Raw genomic sequence first — 21,115 nt, 5'->3', positions numbered from 1 at the left:
AAATGCAAATGCTTCTCCAGCTTTCCGCAGGATATCACAAAACTTCCTGGCAGGGACTTTTAAACAAGTTGAGAAGTTTTATAAGATAAAAATATTTTCTCAGTTGACTTGACAACCATGTACAATGTTAGTGGAGAGTTTATTTGCCCAAGGCTCTTTGTCAAAATGAATTTAAACTGAGATTATTAAAATGTAGCTCCGTTGCATAGTGTGAGGAGAGGTGTTGCTAATATCTTACTTGGGGAATGTTTTCCATACAGTGCACGCAAGTCAGTTCTGGGACTATACCTGTGGAGGTGTGTTTCTGCTAACGAAGAGGAGACATTAAAAAATCATTCCGAAAAGAAATCTTAGACATAATGGAGACTTTTGATCTATAGTTTGGTGATTTAAAGTTCACTGTTTTTGACCAACAGACTGCCTGGGTCTGAGTCACAGCTCCAACATTAACTTCAGTGCCTTCCTCATCTGTAAAATAGAAGTCATGATAATAAAAACATTCTGGAGGTATTGTGAGGATTAAATGATATCATCACTGAAAATGATTAATACAGTGACTGGCACAGATAAAGGTTCACGATTGTTTTCTTTCAAATCTGTAGAATCAAAACTAAGCAGTGTCTCCTGATAGTTCCAGATGTGTGGTTATAAAAAAAAAAAAAGCCTGTCCCAATTTAATGATAACTTCTGTTACAAGTTAAATAGCTTTAGGAAAATTTAACTAATGGTAAACAATGCTTGAATCACCAGATCTCTCCATGGCTGTAGCTAATTTCTTACATGAGAATCCGGATCCCTGAAGGAAAATGATCATCTGGATGAGAAGTTGTAATCTTCCCAATTTGGAAAATCACATTACATTGCTTTGGGAACATGTCCAAATTGCTAAATCCTGGAAGGAGTCCCTCTTCTTCTCTCAAACGGACACAATATTTAAGAAATTTTATTATTTCTGAAAAAGACCAGTTGCCTTTCAAAACGAAAGCATTTGTATATGACTTGAAAGCCTGCACCAACACAGATGGAAGAGTTGAGTATGTTCTACGTGGCAAGTGGCTGTTGTTATAACAGGGTCACCCAGTGACATGTGCTGCAGAAGAGTGCCTGGTGGAGGCCAGGTGGTGATGCGGGCAGGGACAGCTTTGCAACCATACAGTGCATTTAGGCATCTTTATCAATCTGGGAGACTGTGCCATATGTACAGTTTCTTATTTTAGCTTAGCACCCAAAGTAACTTCAGGCCATTATTATTTACTTGAATTTTCTTAAATTCCCACTTTCATGAAATTCAGTACAGTAACTTGCCTTTAATAATAGTTTTTGTGTGTGTGTGTGACAAATAAGAGAAATAAAACATCTCTGATTTACTGCCCCAATTTCAAAAAGAAGTTATTAATTCCTTCTATTTTCCAAGCACTGTGCTAGGTATTTTACATCATCCTCATGTAATCTTTGCAACCATTCAGGAAGGTATATTTCACAAACAAGGAAACCAAGGCATGCTTATTTCTTATTTCTTTATTATTATTTAAATTGCCTCTGGTCACATGAATAAGATGGAGATAGAAGATTCAAATCTAACGCCTATGTCTTTCACTCTACCCCACACTAAGTGAACTGACCCCTGCTTAGTCCATATCATCTGTTAGTTTTCCTCTTCATCTTCAAAGTATGAAAAAGATGTTTCTTCCTGTTTTCTCTATCAGTCATTCTATTAATATGTGTTGAAACAGACCCTATTTAAAGACATTAATTAGATGAGAAAAGAGAAATATAATTTACCATATAGCTGAATTTTCCTAACATTAAAATGAAAAAATATAGTCAATAATATATTTTTATTTTATTTAGCTAATTTTCACAGTCTTCAGGTTGGCAAACTTAACTTCTAATTCATTACTCTTCTTTATAAATTAATTCATCCTATATAATTTTCCTTTTTCAAAAACACATTAATGTAACAATTTTTATTTAAAATTTTAAATTATTTAACTGAAAATATAGTTCAATAATTTTGAAAGTTTTATTTTCGTATGAGAAAATATAGGTAGTTGTAATTTTTAACAACTTCTATAACAATTCCTTTATTTGTGTTTTAAAATACAGAATAGATATTCTTGTTATTCACAATATTTTAATGAAAACTGTTTTAGTTATTATCTGTTACACAATGAGAAGAAAGGAGCATTGGACTATCTTGCCATCTTCTCAAACATAACATGTACAAAACCAAACTTTCCTCTTTCTACATCTTCAGTATTAACTCTCTCACAAACAGTTACTTTAATTACTTCATTATGAGAATTCATAGGAGATTATATGCAACTTTTACTGAAATAGAAGCGATTCAACATGCTGGCTTGGTTCAAATGTAATTATCATTTATAGAATATGATTCCAGTATGCCAGCATTTTAGAGTGATAAGTCTCTAGCAGTTAGAAATTAGAGAGATAACCAAAAGTAAAAACATATAGTACACTGTAGAACGGAGAAAGCAATGGCACCCCACTCCAGTACTCTTGCCTGGAAAATCCCATGGACGGAGGAGCCTGGTAGGCTGCAGTCCATGGGGTCACTAAAAGTCGGACACGACTGAGCTACTTCACCTTCACTTTTCACTTTCATGCATTGGAGAAGGAAATGGCAACCCACTCCAGTATTCTTGCCTGGAGAATCCCAGGGACGGAGGGGCCTGGTGGGCTGCCGTCTCTGGGGTCGCACAGAGTCGGACACAACTGAAGTGACTTAGCATGCATGCATGCATTGGAGAAGGAAATGGCAACCCGCTCCAGTGTTCTTGCCTGGAGAATCCCAGAGACAGACGAGCCTGGTGGGTTGCTGTCTATGGGGTCGCCCAGGGTTGGACACGACTGAAGCGACTTAGCAGCAGCAGCAGCAGCATAGAATTATTTAATTGAAGTTTATATACTCCTTTTTATGGTGTATGACACTTAGAAAATGACACATAGAAAGTTAAAGAGAATAAGGAACAACATAATATTTGGGAAACTACAAGTCATTTGCTCCTGCTGAAAAGAAATGCAATAAATGGCTTGGAAGGAGATTAAGAAACTACGTGCCATGGTAAAGAGCTGGAAATTGCTATATAGGTAATGGAAAAGCAGACGAAAGGCAGCCCGATTGTGTTTTTAAATAGATCTCACTGGAGCAGGGCAGGAGGAGAAGGGAGAATGCTGCCCAAGATTAGAGGCACAGAACCCACTTAGAATGCCATAGTAATTGTCAAGGTTAAATAATTTTATAATCCTCTTTAATAGTAACAAAAGGAATTGAAAGGAGGTCAGAGGGGAAAGACATATTTAGAAAATAGATTAGCAGGGCTTGCCCTTAACAATCAGTAAATAAAATAGCTTGGGTGATAATTTGGAAGAGGAAGGAATAAATTATGACCTGAAGATCCTTAGTTTGGCAAACTGTGTGGCTAGCAAAGGCACAAAAAAGAGAAAAGAGGGAGAGAATACAGGAGTACGTAGAGGTTTGAAAGAGAAAATATTAACAGCAGTTTTTAGACATACTGAATTTAATATTATTTTAATACACCCATTAGAAGATAAGTCCGAGTTTTAGATCAGAATTCCAACTTAGAGCACCAGATAGGATTCAAGAGAAAAGATGAAGATGACCGAGAGCATGAAGGTTTCCCAGGGACAGTTTGTGGGAACAAGACTTTAATGTGGCTTCAGATTTGATAAAAGGAATGAATAAAGGATATTCAGGCAAGAGCAGGAATCTAGTGTGGTTGAATAGAAACTGCAGTATTTCTGTGTTTCATACCTACTACTGTGTGGAAAATAACATAGATTATACTGACACAGGTGAACTAAACATGTTATTTACTGACTGGGAAAATTTTTTAATAATAAAAACATTGACTTTTAATCTAGAAAATGTTTTTTACTAAATAAAAACATTGACCTTTAATCTAGGTAAACACAATTTAAAAAATAATCAATATGAAATTAATTTTATTTTTACATTTAAAACTAATTTCTCTCTGAATAGACTGGTGGTTGCCAAGGGAGCAGGGGGTAAGAGAGGGATAAATCAGGAGTTTGGGACTAGCAGATGTAAACTGGTATATATAGAATGGATAAACACCAAGGTCCTACTCTATAGCAAAGAGAATTATATTCAATATAATTTTCCATCAGGGTGTATCACATTCAATATAATTGAATATAATAAATATATCAAATATAATTATATTCAACTATATTGAATGTGATACACCCTGATCAATATAATAAATATATTGAATATAATTATATTCAATTATATTGAATGTGATACACCCTGATGGAAAAGAATATGACAATGAATGTGTGTATATGTGTGTGTATATACACACATACACATATATACATATATATGTATAACTGTCATTTACCATAAAGCAGTAATTAACACAACATTGTAATTCAGCTATACTTCAATAAAAAATTAAAATTAAAAACTAATTTATCTCATTTTAATGATTTAGCTGTCATTTAATTGCAGGTATAATAAGTTAAAATATCTATCTAATATAATTTTCAAATTTTAACTATATTCCAAATCAGCATGGGGATTAATCATGACAATGACCACCCATCATGTGCTGATGGTCTTCATATCATGTCTGGTGAATGGATTAAAGGACAAAATCTTGGTGATGTCTCATGGTCCCGATGTAGCAAGGAAGATTTGGAAAGATTTCTAAGGTACTGAGGTCATTTGCTGTTGTTGTGTCATGAATGTGTGTGTGTGCCTGCTTCCTCTACCACCCTGGTGTGTGGCATGGCAGAGTGGAAAGGGCATGGATTAGGAATCAAGGCGCTTGGTTCTAATCCTGGCTCTCCACTGGCTCATGATGTCAATGGGACATATTATTCAACCAACTCATGTCTTAGTTTCCACATTTTCAAACAAGACAGGAGGCAAGATGATTTGTAAGGTTTAAAATTATTGCAATGATAAAAAATATTGTGTAATATTCAATTGGCTCTTCAGAAATTCTCAGTGGAAACATTCTCAATGCTCATCCCTCTACATCTGTTATTATCAAAAACCTCTTTAATAAAAGCTCCACCTTTCTACTTCGTAATTCTAAACTCTGAGTCTTTTTGCATTAACCCATAATTTTCATCATTATTATAGTCCTTGATTCTCCTCTTTTCAACATTCAGCTGGCAATATTAGCTTTTGCCTGTTTGGGAAGAAAATGAAAAACAGTATTATTGTTCTGATTTTCACTTTAAAGCCCTGTTCTTTACTTATTTCTTCAGTAATAGAAGGGAAAGCTGAAGCAGTACCAGTAGGAGATATGCAAAGTCCCAGTCACTAAGTGAGAGAGAAATGCTTAAAGTATTCAAAAATCTAAGTAAGAAACATAGAAATACCTAACTAGCTAAATTCACTACTCAAATTTATTTTTCCATACTATTTAAATTGTCAAGTTAATTTTTTGTCAAATGAATAAAAAATCTACTAAAATGTATTTATTACATTACTATAGCTCTTTCCAGAAACACGTGCAATGTCATCTGTGCGTGCTCTTCCTCACTGAAGCAACAACTCCTCTGTAGGCCCCCGTGAGTGTGTGGTTTGGCTTAGTTGTCTTCTCATGAATCAGAACTATGATAAAATTAAATTTTACCCCATAAATAGAAGTTGTGGTGCAGTGTCAAGTCCAAAAATATTCCTACTATTAATAGTCACTTGAGCATGATTTTCCTAGATTCTTTAAATCCTTGAATATAGTTGATTTCTTACCTTCATACATTACTTTTAAGCAGTTACTCTCTGAGACTGAGCTTCTTCACCTTACAAATGTGTAAAATAATAACCACCTCACAGTGTTGTGTAGATGAGCTTAATTAATTCAAATGAAAGATCTTTAAAATCAAAAAGTTCTATTAACTTGAACATTGTTTTATTAATATTGATAGGATTATTGTAATAATTGTAAACATATGGTTCTCATATATGAGATAATTTCCATGAGCATTCAATAGAAGAGCTTATAAATAAAAGCAAGAACATATTTAATAGTATTAAAATGTTTGCTATTGCTACATTAACTAATTATAACAACTTTTTGCAGTTAATTCAGAATGTCACACATATCTGCATATTGCCAGGTCAAAGGCCAGTAACTGCTTGCTGCAGACAAATCCCCACAGTGTCAATTCTGTGATGGTTCCTTCCAAGTTGCCAGAGATGACATACACTGCTGATGAGCAATGTCAGATTCTATTTGGGCCATTGGCTTCCTTTTGTCAAGAGATGCAGGTAAGAGTTGTATTGAGGTGCAACTTCTTCTAAGTGTGTATTCATCCGTTATTTAGAAGTATTGGTGCTCCAAAGAACCCCAGCATTGGAAAGATGGATTTTTCTAGAAAAGGTTTCTTCATTTTTCCCCTGCCTTTTTGAAAGTGGTAGAAATTGGTGTCAGTATTGAATCAGTTAGGAAGGAATGATCCAAGAATTTCTACTTCAAAAATGACACTTAAGTCAGGGAAACCTTTGCTTTTTGACAGTTCATTGCTTTTATTTTAAATGTCTCTCTTACATGGTAGATATGTGGGTGAAAATGTAATAAAAACAATGTATGAACATGTAATTACAGAGGATGGATTATTTAATGCTTTATGAATTATTTAATCCTGAAAATAAATATATTCTATAGGAATAGAAATTAGAGAATACATTTCTGATAGTTAAACTAGAAGCAAAGGGTAAATGTCTGATGGTAAACTAAGCAATGTCTGTATATTAGTATTCAAATTAATTACTCAGAGGGTCCAATTTTCCCATTCTAGGATAATCTGAAAGACTGAGCAAAATGACTCTCTTAATTGATGTAAGAAATTAGCTCTATTTAGCCTTTCTTTTGGAGAAGGCAATGGCACCCCACTCCAGTACTCTTGCCTGGAAAATCCCATGGATGGAGGAGCCTGGTAGGCTGCAGTCCATGGGGTCACAAAGAGTCGGACCCAACTCAGCGGCTTCACTTTCACTTTCATGCATTGGAGAAGGAAATGGCAACCCATTCCAGTATTCTTGCCTGGAGAATCCCGGGGATGGGGGAGCCTGGTGGGCTGCCATCTATGGGGTCGCACAGAGTCAGACACGACTGAAGTGACTTAGTAGCAGCAGCCTTCCTTTTCTCTTTTTGGCTCTCTTCCTGCAGCTCATCCCTTTGCTGCCCATTTCTTCCTACCTTTCTAGTACACATGCTTGCACATTCTTTGTATTTCAGGCTTAAACTCATAGTCATGCTTGGAGTGAATTGATAGCTATATTTCACTGTACCTAACTTTCTTTGATTGCCTGAAAGGAGTTTTGCTTTGTTGAAGATAATGCTGTCTTGAATTACTGGCAGAATAATTAAAATCCATCATAAGGAAAAGATTATATGGCATTATGACATATTTTATGCTCTCTCTGCTTTGTTGTTCTTATCAGAGTTGTTGTTATTTTCCTTTTATTAACTCTCTACCTTAGTGTGTAAGCTCCATGAGGGCAGAGTGTTTCTCTAGTGTTCAGTCCAGTGGCTGACACATAGTAGGCACTCAGTGAATATCTGACTTAAGGTTAAAATACGCAAATGTATAAAGAAGTTGGAGCTGTGTTAAATGTGACATGTGAAAGAATGTGTAGACTGTAATAATCATCAGCAACAACAGACCTCCAGAGGAATTGATATAGGTGTGTGATTATGAGTGGACACACAGGATTCACATGTGGCAGACCTGTGGATGCTTGGACCTTGGCATTGGGTGTGATAATTATGATAGTAGCCAGGTTGACCATCTGTTATCTGTCGTAATATCTCTGATCTCATCTACCGATCTTATCCACTCCACTCTTACCTCCCCGGACTTTACACAATCAAAAATTGGGTCACAATCTTCTTTCTTGAATCATCATGGTAAAATGAATGTTTTGAGGTCAAATAGTTTGATTTTGCAGGTAGACACATCTACATGCAGAAATTAGCATGTTTTGGAAAACAGTAAGCTGTCTATGATTGCTATTGTACTGTTGGGTCAGGAGATGGTTTCAGTTCATGTGCTATACAAAATTGATAGAGCTGAACAATGGAAAATGTTTACATTTTATAAAGTACCTGAAGTTTTAGAAAAACTCAGCAAATGATCAATTACAAACATAATTTTGGTTAATTTTAGATCATTTTTCATAAATACTATTTCTAAAAATTTTAGAAATTATTTTGAAGTCTATATTGCAGTTGGTTAAATTTTACTAGTACCATTCCACAGTATTTTGAACTTTAAAGTGGATGACACTATATTTATATTTATGATCTGTTTTAATTCATACAGCAATTATATGCCATAGTTATTATTCAGTTCTACATTATAGGTTAGCAGTTTGAGTCTTGTAGAAGTTAAAGTAGCACAATTAAGTGATTACGCTTATGAAGAGGGTTTGCTAGATGCAAATCCAAAGAACAGAGTATATGCACCTACTATGTTCTACTGCTTTTTATGGAATTCACACTTTTTTACATTGTCTTTTGTCTGAGAAAATCCTTAGATTAGATCCTGTGTTTAAACTGAATTTTCTTTATTCCCTAGAGCACTACACTATCAGGGTCAAGAAATATTTCAATTGATTTTTAAAAACCTTTTTTAGGCTGTTTGCTCTATTCATATTGTTGCTTCTCACCAACCTACCTGCGTGTATTTTTTTTCTACCTCTGATGAAAGTGTAACAGTTTGTTGCTGCTGCTGCTGCTAAGGCGCTTCAGTCGTGTCCGACTGTGTGAATCCATAGACGGCAGCCCATCAGGCTCTGTTTCTTAATATCCTAGGATGTTGCTTTGTTTTAAACTAGGCATTTTGCAAACAGAATTAAGTTTTAGGTTTTAAGTATCCAGAAATGTTCTCCTTTTTTCCCTTGAAATTGTGTGTGTGTGTGTGTGTGTATACATACATACAGATACATATACGTGTATATATATATATATATATATATATATATATATATATATGACACTTTTATTCATGAAAGTCGTTCAGTCATGTCCAACTCTGCGACCCCATGGACTATACAGTCCCTGGAATTAAAGCCAGATTTTTCTCTAGTTCAACCTGTGTATAATCTTCATTAAGGACAATTTTAAAATAATGCCAGAAAGGTTTGGGCTGCTGTGGGCAACCAGGAAAAAGCAACGTCTCCTAGTCAGGGTTTAGGTTGAAGAGCACTAACTGCAAAGGCATGAAGCCTGGGCTCTGACAGTGGTTCTGTCTCTTATTAGTGGTTTAACATTAGTCAAACCTGTTTTTCTTCTAAGCGACAATTTATTGAACAAGAAGAGGAAGTGTTATAGAACAAGAAGAGGAAGTGTGTTATCTCTTAAAGTCTCTTAGGGCTAAGAGGCTGGACTTAAGTTCCAAAATCCAAAACACCATTCTGATACCAGCCTTGAAAAATCACCTTTTCCATCCCAAACTGGTGGAGCTTGCAAAACATTAGGTAAGTAGGTAGGTAGCCAGGTAGGTGGGTAGGTAGATAGGGCCATAGAAGAAATTAAAAAAAAAAAAAAAATTTAATCATTGATTTGATAAGTATAAAGTATACATTGAGTTCCAACTACTTTTTAGTCGTTGTTCTATGTACTAATAACACAGTAGGAAGTAACGTCCACCTTCATGGAGCTTGAAGTTTAGCTGGGGAAACAGACAATATGTAAATACGTATGTAATATGCCATTTGGTAATAATGTTTTGGAGAAGCATAAATTCAGATGAGCAAGGTAAGGAATACAACCAGGGATAGAAGAGTGGGAATGGTGCTATTTTATATAGGATAATCTGAGAAAGCTTCCTAAAGAAAGGGATATTTGTTTAGAAATCTGAAGGAAGTCAGATAGCAAACCATACATTTATCTTGGGAAAAATATAACAAGAAGAAACAGATAGCAAATGCCCTAAAATGGAGTTAGATTCATGTTTTAAGTTTAAGATGTCCATTGGACATCCAAGTAGAGATGTTAGTAGGTCCAGGATAGATATCTATCTAGAAGCCCTCAACAAGGAGATGATACTGAATTCATGATACTAAATTATTTATGACACTATGAAATGAGTTAGAAGAGCAAACACTCCAAGTCTGAGAACTTAATCACTACATTATTTGGAGGTTAGGAAAATAAGGAGAAAGCTATGACTAAAACTCTGAAGAAGTCTATTGGTAGGAATAGAACCAAGAGAAAGTAGATCTTGGAAGCTAAGTGAAGACATTTTTCAAAGTGGAAATGTTTAAAAGTTCCAAAAGCTGAAGACAAGGGGAGTAAAATGAAGTCTAAAAGTATGCCATTGCTGTTTTTCCCACTGAGTTTGGGACAGTGTTACTTGAAGTTATCTTGACATGCATGAGCACCTGAGTATCAGGAGGTAGAAGTTAAAAATATAAAGTGAAGTAATTATAAGTGTAGGAGATAGAAGAATTCTGTGAGTTAAGCCACACTCTTACACGTTCATAGAGAAGGCAATGGCACCCCCACTCCAGTACTCTTGCCTGGAAAATCCCATGGACGGAGGAGCCTGGAAGGCTGCAGTCCATGGGGTCGCTGAGGGTCGGATATGACTGAGCGACTTCACTTTCACTTTTCACTCTCATGCATTGGACAAGGAAATGGCAACCCACTCCAGTGTTCTTGCCTGGAGAATCCCAGGGACGGGGGAGCCTGGTGGGCTGCCGTTTCTGGGGTCACACAGAGTCGGACACGACTGAAGTGACAGCAGCAGCAGCAGCTTACACTTTCAGGTGGAAACATGTGAAGTCACCACATCTACCAGTCTGTAATCTAGACTTTATCCAAAACAAATCTCCTAGAAGGCAAGCTCCATAACCTCAAAAGCATCATCAGTCCTTTTTATCATTGTACCTCTGTCTCCTAAAGAGTGTTCAGTAAGTATTTGTTAAAGCAATAAAGGAATCAACTGAGTGATGGAATAATAGCTTTGAAATTTTACTCATAAAAATAATAATCAATTACTCACTGATTCTTAGCTGTATAATGTGTCCAGAGACTATGAAGGTAACCTTCTAAGATATTCATTCAATAGCTACATAAAAAACAACTTATAAGAATATATAACTTATGTTTCACAGCTTACACATGAGTTATCAGATATCCTTATGACCATCTTATTTCCAATAAGTTATAAATACATGTTGAGTTGCAGGAGTAAGAATTCATAGAAACTTTTCAACATGTGTGTTTCTGGTGCAATCTGAGATAATGGCAGTTGGCCCACAGTATTTGAGTTGGATGCTGCTCTTCTATTCTTCCTAACAGACAGCTATATACAAGCACTAGGGACTCCAACATTATGTATGTGCTGATCTAATTAATGACATAAATTTACCCTTGAAATAGCAGCTTACATCTGCAAAATGTTTAAAGGCATAGCTGTAGAGATGCTTGTGAAACATCTCACCCCTCAGCAATAGTTGCTCACTCTTTTGCATGAATACGCTAAATTCTTGGATAGCCTTGTTCCTGGGTCCTGAGCATTGGTACCTCCAGTCCATCTGGCACCTTGTGCCTGAGCCAGCTACAACTGCAATAAGTTATCTTCATTGCTACCTAAAATTAATTTGTCTGGCTAAGAATGCAGAGGTATGGATGCTTCCTCAGAATCAATAAGAAGTGTCTGCTTGAGGGTTACATTATTTGTGAAAGAAGAAAGTTTGCTAAAAAAGAAAAATAAAAAATGAAGGCCTCCAGGAAACTTAAAATTCAGCCTTGAGTTTTGGACTAGGCACACTGTGAGTTACATATATATTGTATAAAAAACTTTCCAGTGTAATTGAATCATATGGTGACTTAAAGTACCATAGAAAGACCAGTTTTATCATCGCAGCACTGTTTATAATAGCCAGGACATGGAAGCAACCTAGATGTCCATCAGCAGATGAATGGATAAGAAAGCTGTGGTACATATACACAATGGAGTATTACTCAGCCATTAAAAAGAATACATTTGAATCAGTTCTAATGAGGTGGATGAAACTGGAGCCTATTATACAGAGTGAAGTAAGCCAGAAAGAAAAACACCAATACAGTATACTAACGCATATATATGGAATTTAGAAAGATGGTGACAATAACCCAGTATACGAGACAGCAAAAGAGACACTGATGTATAGAACAGTCTTTTGGACTCTGTGGGAGAGGGAGAGGGTGGGATGATTTGGGAGAATGGCATTGAAATACGTATAATATCATATATGGAAAGAGTCGCCAGTCCAGGTTCGATGCACGATACCGGATGCTTGGGGCTGGTGCACTGGGATGACCCAGAGGGATGGTATGGGGAGGGAGGAGGGAGGAGGGAGGAGGGTTCAGGATGGGGAACACATGTATACCTGTGGCAGATTCATTTTGATATATGGCAAAACCAATACAATATTATAAAGTTAAAATAAAATTAAAAAAAAATTTCTCTTATGTTGACTTGATACATCAAAGTATGTAGGACTCCTAAAACCTCTCATTTGATCTAATGAACAGCCTGGCATTGAAATAAGTACCTTATGTAGAATTCCAGAAGATTGAGTCTCTGTGATTTGGCATTGTGAAATTTCAGAGGCAAGAAGAATTTGGACTAAAAAACCTTATCATGAAATAACTCGATGATAAGGAGTTGTTTGGGCAATGAATATAGTATTGTTGATAAATTTATTGCTGGTAAATGAATACTGTATTGTTGATAAATTTAGCATTGATAAATTATTGTTAAAATTGGTAAAGTTGAAGATTTTTACTATTCTTTCTTCCTATAAGTGGGTTAAAACTACCAGGAATTAAATCTGCCTCTTTTGCCATCTAATCAAAGCTTCATCCTATTCTTTGAGTGTTAGTTCTATGCAGTATGTGGGTCCATGAGTTGGATGGCAAATTACTTGACTGGATAATCTAGCTCTTTAATTTTTTCCCTTAGCACTACTTTTTTATGACTTCTTATTGACCTGGGCTTTTATTTTTTAGGTCTCTTTCTCTGTAAATTACCTATTTACATTTTGCCCATTTTTTAAGCTTTCTGTTTTTGTTGAGTTGCAGGAGTTCTTTCTATATTCTATATTCTAGGTGAGACTTTCTTGCTACTTATAAAGTGTGTCATTATGTCACAAAGTGTGTCAAAGTGTGTCATTAGCTGTTTATACACAATGTCCTTCTACAGTTGTGAAGTGGTTGAATCCATCAACTTTCCCCACTAGGCTGTGCTATTTTTGTTTTTGTGTGTGTGTGTATTCTTTTTCAGAATATTTTCCATTATAGGTTATTACAAGATACTGAATATAATTCCTACTGTGCTGTACAGTATGTCCTTAGTGATTCTCTATTTCATATACAGTAATGTATATCTGTTAAACCGGAACTCCCAGTTTATCCCTCCCTTTCTTTTCCCTTTGGTAACAATAGGTTTGTTTTCTACATCTGTGAGTCTCTGTTTTGTAAATAAGTTCATTTGTCTCATTTTTTAAGATTCCCTATGTAAGTGATATGATATTTGTCCTCCTCTGACTTATTCCACTTTATATCATAATTTGTAGGTCTATGTTGCCACAAATAACATTGTTTCATTCTTTTTATGGCCAAATAATATTCATATATATGCGTGTATATATATATATATATATACACACACACACACATACATAAATACACACACATACATAAATACACACACACATACCACATCTTCTTTATCAGTTCATCTGTCAACCGACTTTAGGTTGCTTCCATGTCCTGACTGTTGTAACTAGCACTGTGGTGAACATTGAGGTGCATGTATCTTTTTGAATTGGGACTCTTCTCTGGATATATGCCCATATGTGAAATTGCTGGATCATATAGTAACTATTTTTAGTTTTTAAGGAACCTCCAAACTGTGTTCCATAGTGGCCATTCCACTTTACATTCTCACCAGTACTGTAAGCGGGCTCCTTTTTCTCCACACTGTCGCCACCATTTTTTATTTGTAGACTCTTTGATGGTGGCCATTCTGACCAGCCTGAGGTGATATCTCACTGTAGTTTTGATTTGCATTTCCCTAGTAATTAGCCATATTAAGTATCATTTCATGTGCCTGTTGACTACCTGTATGTCTACTTTGGAGAAATAGCTAGTTAGGTCTTCTGCTAAAGAATGTATGGTTTTTAAAGTTCATTATCTGTGACTAAATCTTGAAGCATATTAATATTATTATTCAAAATATCTGTTTATTTTTATTTGACTGATCTATTAATGTTGAAAAGTTTAACAGATGTGTTCAAATACCCAACTCTAACAACTGATTTATTTTTCTCTGTGTTTCTGTCCATTATTTCCTTATATATCATTTGGTTATATTACAGGTACATATATATTTATGACTTTTATCTGTTGATCTGTTTTTCTCTTTTGCATGTTTTATGGCTTGTGCTGTAAAATCTATTTTGTATGTCGTTAAAACCATTATCCTAGTTAATATTTATCACATTTTTATCTTCAACCTTTCCAGATAAAATAGAATCACAGATATGAGTATGGCTAGATGGATATGTTTACTAGAGAAAAGCAATCACTAGATTTTGTATTTTTCTATTTAGACCAATGTAATAATTTTTTGGCATTTTCATCAGCTAGTTTAACACTTTCTATGTTGATTTAAGTTAGTTTTATAAAAATTTTTGTCAACTTGTTTGTGTTTTATACTTATGCTCTATTTTTTGTGATTGTGTCCTCTACTGCTTTACATTTACAACGACATTTTCTTATACATTCAAAAGTCAGACATTCTTTATATCTGTTTATGAGTATGACTGATCAGTTCTTTTTTCTTGATGAATAGTATTCCACTGCAACATAAACTGTTGTGTTTATCAGTTCACCTCTTAGTAGACATCAGTATGTTAGCTATTATGAATCAAGCTATTCAGAAGATTTATGAATGTTTATTTGTATATACATGTTTTCATTCTACATTATTAATACATTAACATGTTATATATCAATGCATTAGTTTTTTTTTGCAAACTCTGGGTTAGGTACTGGTGGCTTGTTTTTATAAATGAAGTTTTATACATTTAAAACTTCCAGAAGGTGACTGGAATACAGTCACCTTTGTTCACACATTTTCTTTGGCTGCCTTCAAACTACAGTGAGTGATAAATAGTTGCCACTGAGATCCCATGGCCCACAAGCCTGAAGTATATGCTGTATGGCACTTTACAGAAAGCGTTTACTGACCCCTGTCACAGCACATACTCTGCATTTAGTTATATTCCTCCAAAGAGTGTTTTGAGTTTTGTTTTCACAAACAATTAAGTTTGTTAGAATCAAACTGGAAACTATCTTATCTGCTGTGGATAGCACTTCATATGTTACATCAGCTCACTTTTTCCTTATTTCGAGTGTGTCCCTTGCATGCATGGTACAGATGCCACAGAAAGACCTAAGCTTCTCTGACTCTCTTCTTTTTGGGGTTTCCCTGGTGGCTAAAGAGGATGGTAAAGAATCTGCCTGCAATACAGGAGACCCAGGTTTGATCCCTGGGTCAGGAAAATCTCCTGGAAAAGGGAATGGCAGCCCACCATGGGCATAGAACCCTGGTGGGCTACAGTCCATTGGGGTCACACAGAGTCAAACATGACTGAGCAACTAACACTTCAAGTTTTGACAGCTTTGACCGCATCCGTTTCTGTCTTCATGAGTCTAAAAGATGGCGTGTGTTACTTTAACCATTGTGTCATGCCATGACCACAATCCACTGTCAGATCAAAGCCACAAAGACGATGAACTCGACTTGTGCTGATTCCTTAAGCTCCCCTAAAGAGCTGATCTGCCTTTGTTCTACATTCTGAAACTACCAGAAAATTGGTTTTTGCCATCATTCCACAGTTTGTGTTTGTTAGCTACAGGAGGATTGGTCTTCTGGGAACTTATCCCACCATTCCAGAAGGGGAATATTTTTATCTTATATTTCTCATTCTTACAAGGAAAGTCTGGATCATTTTTCTTTCAAATATTTCAAACAATTCCTTCTCACTTTTTATTCTTTTCTTTGCATGCATGCTCAGTTGTGTCCAACTCTTTAGGTCCCCATGACTGACTCTTTGCAACTCCATGAACTGCAGCATGCCAGGCTCCTCTGTTCTTCACTATTTCCCAGAGTTTGCTCAGATTCATGTCCATTGAGTTGGTGATGCTATCTAACCATCTCATCGTCTGCTTCCCCCTTCTTTTGCCTTCACCACCACCTGGGATTCATTGAGTATGTATCGACAGTTCTTCATTCTCTATATTTCTCTCACTCCTTGATTTTCTTTAACACACCAAGATGTGTTCTAATGAGGGGTCCTTTGAAGCTTGCTGCTACATTTGTTGGCTATCCGTAGACTATATTTTTCTTGACATCTGTTACTCTACTTCTACCACCAGCAGTCATGAAGCATGTGGAGTGAAGGAAGTGAAATAGACAAGATCAGATTTACTAAGCTGTCAGTGGTCAAATTATTTCTGCTAAGGGATAAAGTTTTTGAGATGTAAATGTGATAGATTTCTAGTATTTCTTCCTATTAAAAATGTTTATAAAAATGACTGAAGTCCAATTATTATTGTTTTATGTAGTAAATATTTATTTAGATTTATCACCATTTTTGTCAGGTTCACAAGTGCTTTTCAGCCCTTCCCTATGAGATCATATTCCTCTTGAAGTATAACATTTAGAAGTTCCTTTGGGGAAAATCTGTTGGTAGTAAACACTCAGTTTTTGTTTCCTTGAAGAGTCTTTATTTAACCTTCAGTCTTGAATAAAATTTTAGCTGAGTTCGTAAGTCTAGATTGACAGTTATGTTCTTCCTCTCTCTACTATGAATACATCACAAATTCACTTTTTTTTTATGTTTGTCCCAAGATGCCATCTTCACTATTTACTTAATCTTAAAAGGAAACTTTCAACATTTTATGGGTTTTTTGGTGATGTTTGTTGTAGCCTTCAGTGGCTAGTTTGCTAACTTTTTTTAACGAATGGATGTTGAATTGTGTCACAAGCTGCATATTGAGAGATACAAAAATCATAGATTTTGAACTTTTTATGTACTTGATTGTATTAACCAAATCTCTAATATTATAGTAGCCTTGTATTCCAAGAAAAACCCAACATGATTGTGATGGTACATTACATTTTTTTCATGGATTGCTGGGGATTCAGTTTGTCAAAAAATGTGCAGCATATTTCAATCTAAGTTCATAAATTAAGTAGATCACTATTTTCATTTTCTTTTCAAACTGCTGTCTGGTTTGGGCATCATGATGTGTGTTTAGAAATATTATCTCTTTTTCTGTTCTTTAGATAGTTTATGTAAATTGAGAATTTAAGTGTTTAGATCAGTTCTATTCTTTGTGGGAAGATTTTTAATAATCACTTTGGATTATTCTGTGGTTACACAGTAGTTTCAACTTTTCTATTTCTTCTTGGATCCATTTTACCAAGTTTTTAGTAAATTTTTAAAAAATATTTCTCCATTTCATATACATTGTAAAGTTATTTGGTGTAAAGTTGTTCACAGTGTCTCTTCCTATTTCTGTAAGCCTTTACATGATCAGTAGATGTCCCTTCATTTTTTTTATTCTTAATAGTATTTATTTTTGCCTTCTCTTTTTTGTTGATTAGTTTTAATATTGGAGAAGGCAATGGCACCCCACTCTGGTACTCCTGCCTGGAAAATCCCGTGGATGGAGAAGCCTGGAAGGCAGCAGTCCATGGGGTCGCTGAGGGTTGGACACGACTGAGCGACTTCACTTATTATTTTCCACAAAGAACTACATTTCAGCTTTTTCTTATTTCTTCTGAACCTTTGTATTCTATTTTTTGAATACCTCTCTTTCTCTTTCCCTTACTTTGTCCTCTTTTTCATCTTTAATAATACCAAGGTGCTCTCTGATAGAAAAATTATTTTTGAAAATATTATCCCATACTGATTTACACTTACAGTCAGACATTACATTCTTGAAATTGTAGTTTGGAAGATAGTTTATGGACAAACAAGGAGTTACATGTTCAAGATTTAATTGCTGCTTCCATGCATATGCACTTAATACTTTTTATTTTAACATAAAATTTAGAACATGTTAATGGATCTATTTGCTATAAAAAAAATGGGTACACGTCTTCGAAGATAAATTTTATGATATCTATACATGGACTGTTAATCTTCCATTTAAATTATTCCATTGAAAAGATATAGTTTTTCATGTAAACTTTTTAAAAGCCTTCTTGAGATAAACATCCAACTTCATTTATGCTTTTAATGGTCATTTCTTATTATAGAGGAATAAAAAAAGAATGTTATATTATTTTTGTTAGTTTGTTAGGAGAAGCTGGATTACACATTTCTGTCCTGGATTCCTTTGCACAGCATTTTAAGTATTAAAGTTCTTAATCGACATATTAAGAGATTTCACTAAGTTGAAAGGAATATTTGACTCTGGCCTGTGAAACACACAGAGAGCATTTGCTTCTAACAAAATACACAACTCTTCTTAAGAAAGAGTTTGGTGTTACATAGCCCTAATATCACATATCTGAGGTTTTACACTTCTCAAGGTGAAAACAGTCCATCCCATTTCTTCCATATTTTATTTTTTCACTTTTGACAGTTTGGTTTGAAATCCTGAATCTGAGTTACCTTTCACAATGAGGTTATAATTTACTTACAGTAAGATCCCAGAACTATAGAACATAAAGAGGAAAGAGATCTCCTCTATGAGAGATTTATTCTACATGACTGTGCTTATCTTGAAAAGCTGCCAAGTTTGCTTTTATGCTCTCAGTGCCTCAAGTGGGAATCAATTAGAGTACCTGCTGTTTTGAATAGCAGATAATGGTTGAAGGTCAGAATTCAGACCACCAACAGTGTTCAACAAGCAAGCATGATTTTAAAACTACAACATAAACAAGATTTGTTTTTTAGTTCAGTATGCATTGGTTAACTAACAAACTTGATTAAAATAATTCATGTTACAATACAACTAAGTTTTATTGAAAATAAATAAAGCAAAATTCTTCTTTGGTGGAAAATTCATCATTTGACCCCATAATTATAAAATTTTATTAACAAGATTGTCTTAGAGGAAAAAGAAAACTTTTAGGAACTAAAATCCTCAGGTTAGATATCCACTAATTCAAATATAAATATGTCCACAAAAGTACATGATAAACAGTTAACCTCTCTGCTTATTTTCAAGAGTCAAAAATATTACAGAGAAGCTGTTTGATTTAGGCATTCTTTAAAATTAGTTCCTGGATAAATTTTTGATGAATGATATATGCAAACAATAGTTCATATATTAAACTAAATCATATTCTAAATATAATAAATATAATGTTTATTAAATAAATATTAATAAAATATAAAAATTTTAATTTTATTTAAATATAAATATAATATTTGTATGAAATAGTTTTAGGCAGAAAAACTATCTGTCACAGCAGGTAAAATTGTGTAAATAAAATATATCACACTCCTGCCATAGAGTATTGAATTTTTAAGAGCTTAAAACAGTTCTAAAATCTAAATTTTTAAATAAAGAATAGGAAAATAATATTTGGATATTTGTAACAAATACGGAATTGGAGATGTGACAGACCTGCTTGAAAATTTAGTTTAAATATATCATCCCCAAAGTATTTAGTAGATTTGGGTCATAAGTTAATTTTAACATGCAGTGATTTTCAATCTGTTTTGAATACCACTGCCAGGGTAAACCTCCTAAAATAGCCTTTTTATCTTATCAACCTGGTTGTCAACTGCTGAGTGGCTTCTTTTTCCCTCCAAATATGGAGTCCCTAGTCCATCCTGGCACTCAGAATCTGGCTTTTCTATCTTTAAAATCTTGTTCACTACTCCCTTCCCTTATGTACATCCTCTCATCTGACTGGTCTTCTCACCAGTCCAACTTCAAAGACTGTCTTTCACATTGACACTTATTCTGTCCTTATCGACCTGCTTGCTTCTGCCCTTTTCTCCAAATATCTGGATAGGTAGTCACACAATCATCTTCAAGATAGATCACTCTAGTTGCTTTAAGTATGCCACACGGATTTCATGTTTCTGTGTAATTTGTTAATAACATGCTTGTATCTCAGAAACATCATCCATCCTATAGACATAGAAAGTCCTTAAGAATGTGGTGGTTGTGCCTTTTTATCTATCTCTCTGGGCTGCCATAACTATAGAATTCTCTTCTTTCAGTGTTGCTCTGTTTATGCTATTTTATCCCAGTATTTTTGTTTGGTCCTTCAACTTTTCCCTAGAAAAAGTTAAATGTATTCTGGGTATCTAGGATGCATTCGTACTGTGGAAAATTGACTGACAACAGTTATGGGAAATGTGCCCACTGAGAATCCCTGTATCACATCAGGGGCCAAGGCGATGTAATGAAATAGTGAAGTACTAACACGGCAGGCGGCATACAGCAAAGCATAAGTGAGGACAGACTTTAAGATAGGAGGCATTAAATTGAGACCGTAGGCACATTACTTTGATTCTTCCAGGTTGGTTCATATAATGTGGTATAAATAATGATTCTTAGCTTACAGTTTTCTGTTGAAGCTACTTAATCTTGCATAATCATACCTGTTTTTATTTTAAGAAATTTTAAAATACTTAAATTTATGAAACATTTTATCTTTATATTAGTCTTCTCAGCACTATAAATAGGCCATAGACTATTTCAACTGTAAGTTTAATAAAGGTACTCAAAGGATATTTTCTTCAAATCATCTCTGATGTTCTATTAAAATTGCTCTCTCAAACCTTGTAGACTTAACCTCAGAAATGTGATGCCTTCCCCTTATAGTTATTATACCCTTGTTTTCAGCATGTTATTTGCACAGGGTTGTGGTGCAAGGTGGAAGGGGAGAAAGAATGCAAAACCAAACTAGATCCACCAATGGATGGAACCGATTGTGACACTGGTAAGGTAAGTTATTGGTGGTGCTATCTGAAGTATAAGACTATGAAGTGAAACTTAAGAGGAAACTTACATTTCTCCTATAAGTATAACCAGTGAGACATTTTCTTCTGCCA

General features: G+C 34.9%; 1 protein-coding gene across 1 annotated transcript in view; it reads left to right on the top strand.

Moving 5' to 3' along the window:
• Window positions 1-21,115, top strand: part of ADAMTS19 (ADAM metallopeptidase with thrombospondin type 1 motif 19) — a 267,906-nt gene that overhangs the window by 151,636 nt on the left and 95,155 nt on the right. The window contains exons 9-11 of the mRNA NM_001206114.1: window positions 4,582-4,722; window positions 6,142-6,292; window positions 20,907-21,008. Coding sequence (NP_001193043.1) covers window positions 4,582-4,722; window positions 6,142-6,292; window positions 20,907-21,008 — 394 coding nt within the window. The remainder of the gene's footprint in view (window positions 1-4,581; window positions 4,723-6,141; window positions 6,293-20,906; window positions 21,009-21,115) is intronic.

Source organism: Bos taurus, chromosome 7 (genome assembly GCF_002263795.3).
Source record: "Bos taurus isolate L1 Dominette 01449 registration number 42190680 breed Hereford chromosome 7, ARS-UCD2.0, whole genome shotgun sequence".
NCBI lineage: Eukaryota > Metazoa > Chordata > Mammalia > Artiodactyla > Bovidae > Bos > Bos taurus.
This window is presented reverse-complemented; position numbering and strand designations above follow the sequence as displayed.